The sequence below is a fragment of the Etheostoma spectabile genome, chromosome 1 (genome assembly GCF_008692095.1).
Source record: "Etheostoma spectabile isolate EspeVRDwgs_2016 chromosome 1, UIUC_Espe_1.0, whole genome shotgun sequence".
NCBI lineage: Eukaryota > Metazoa > Chordata > Actinopteri > Perciformes > Percidae > Etheostoma > Etheostoma spectabile.
The window spans coordinates 27,430,989-27,432,375 of NC_045733.1; the positions used below are offsets into that span (position 1 = coordinate 27,430,989).

General features: G+C 41.9%; 1 protein-coding gene across 2 annotated transcripts in view; it reads right to left on the reverse strand.

Annotated features, from left to right (window-relative positions):
* Positions 1-1,387, reverse strand: part of kctd15b (potassium channel tetramerization domain containing 15b) — a 27,423-nt gene that overhangs the window by 22,739 nt on the left and 3,297 nt on the right. For both annotated transcript variants that reach the window (XM_032517175.1, XM_032517165.1), the window contains exon 2: positions 725-900. In XM_032517175.1, coding sequence (XP_032373066.1) covers positions 725-900 — 176 coding nt within the window. The remainder of the gene's footprint in view (positions 1-724; positions 901-1,387) is intronic.

The window sequence follows — 1,387 nt, forward strand, 5'->3', positions numbered from 1 at the left end:
ACCAAAAAAAAAAAAAAACAGGACTATGAAAGGGGAAGGAGTACACACATAAATGTTTGTGGTGTGTAAATTCCCCACCATGCAAATCAGAATTAAATATGTAAAAGCAACTGTACATGCCAGCTTGACAGCAGTTGAATTAGATCCAAATAAAAGCCCTTGAGGTATTTATTTAAACAATTAAAATAATCACAGCTAAAAAAAAAAGCAATCAACTGCGTTGTTTTAAAGCCATGAGAGTGTTGATACAATGGAGGGAAGAAAGTTGTCCACACATGGTTTGAAAAGACATTAACCTAACTTCTGAGGGCAATTGTACAGAGGTTTCAGTCTAGTTGCAGTCCTAATGCCAGTCTGCTAAATGACTTGTTAACAGCACACATTGAATTGGATTTAATTAAGACAAACACAAGTAAAATAATTTAACTGACTTAATGACTTAAATACAAAATGAAGCTTTTAAACAGAGATATAAACTGATTTAAATCGACTTGAAGATTTAATTAGGAAAAGATTTCCATTACAATGTAGAATTAGAGATTACAAATTCATGATGGGCTCACATTTAAAACAAAAGCAACAAGATGCAAATCCACTCACTCATCAGTGTGCCAACATTCCCTCAATAATGAGTTTCAAACAGTAGGCTACGATAAACTGTGTGAATTACTAAACTAACCTCAGCAATGAGGAGCAATGTGTGAAAGCCAGAGACGTGTCTTACCTTGAGTCTGGGTACTTGGTGAGGGTCGCCAGGCTGCTGGTGTACATGTGTCCCCCTACATCGATGTGCACCGGGGCGTTTGCCTTGGTCAGCTGAGCCGGCAGAGGGATCCCCTGAGTGGCCAGAGGAGAGACCGGGGACCGGGTCAGAGACAGCCGTGACATGCTTCTTCCCTCCTGAAAGCAAGTGTACAGAAAAGCCATGGGAGTAGAAGTAAAGCTATGAAAAAAAACAACAACAGTGATCCTACACCGGGGAGCAGATAGTATCCTTTCTGAATCGTATCAGATCACTTCCTTGTCTGTCTGGTCGCATATTTAGCCTGGAAATTATTGCCACCGCTCTAATTAAGTATGTTTGCATCTTTTCATGCAGCACCGGAGGCGAGGATAGGAGGACGCTTATTAGAGAACCAGGAGAGAGAGATAGAGAGAGGGAGAAAGAGAGAGAGAGAGAGAAAGAGAAAGATGGACAGATAGAATGACAGAGGGAGGGAAAGAAAGAGGAGGGGTGCTAGGTGTCAGCCTCCAGGGGAATAAAACAAACTGCTTCTGCAATATTCTAATTAAAGGTCGCCTTATGTGTTAGACGTGATGCGCCCAGACACACCAACCACCAATCTGAGAGCAAGGAAAACACGGCGAGGAGGGAGGGAGAAAGGGG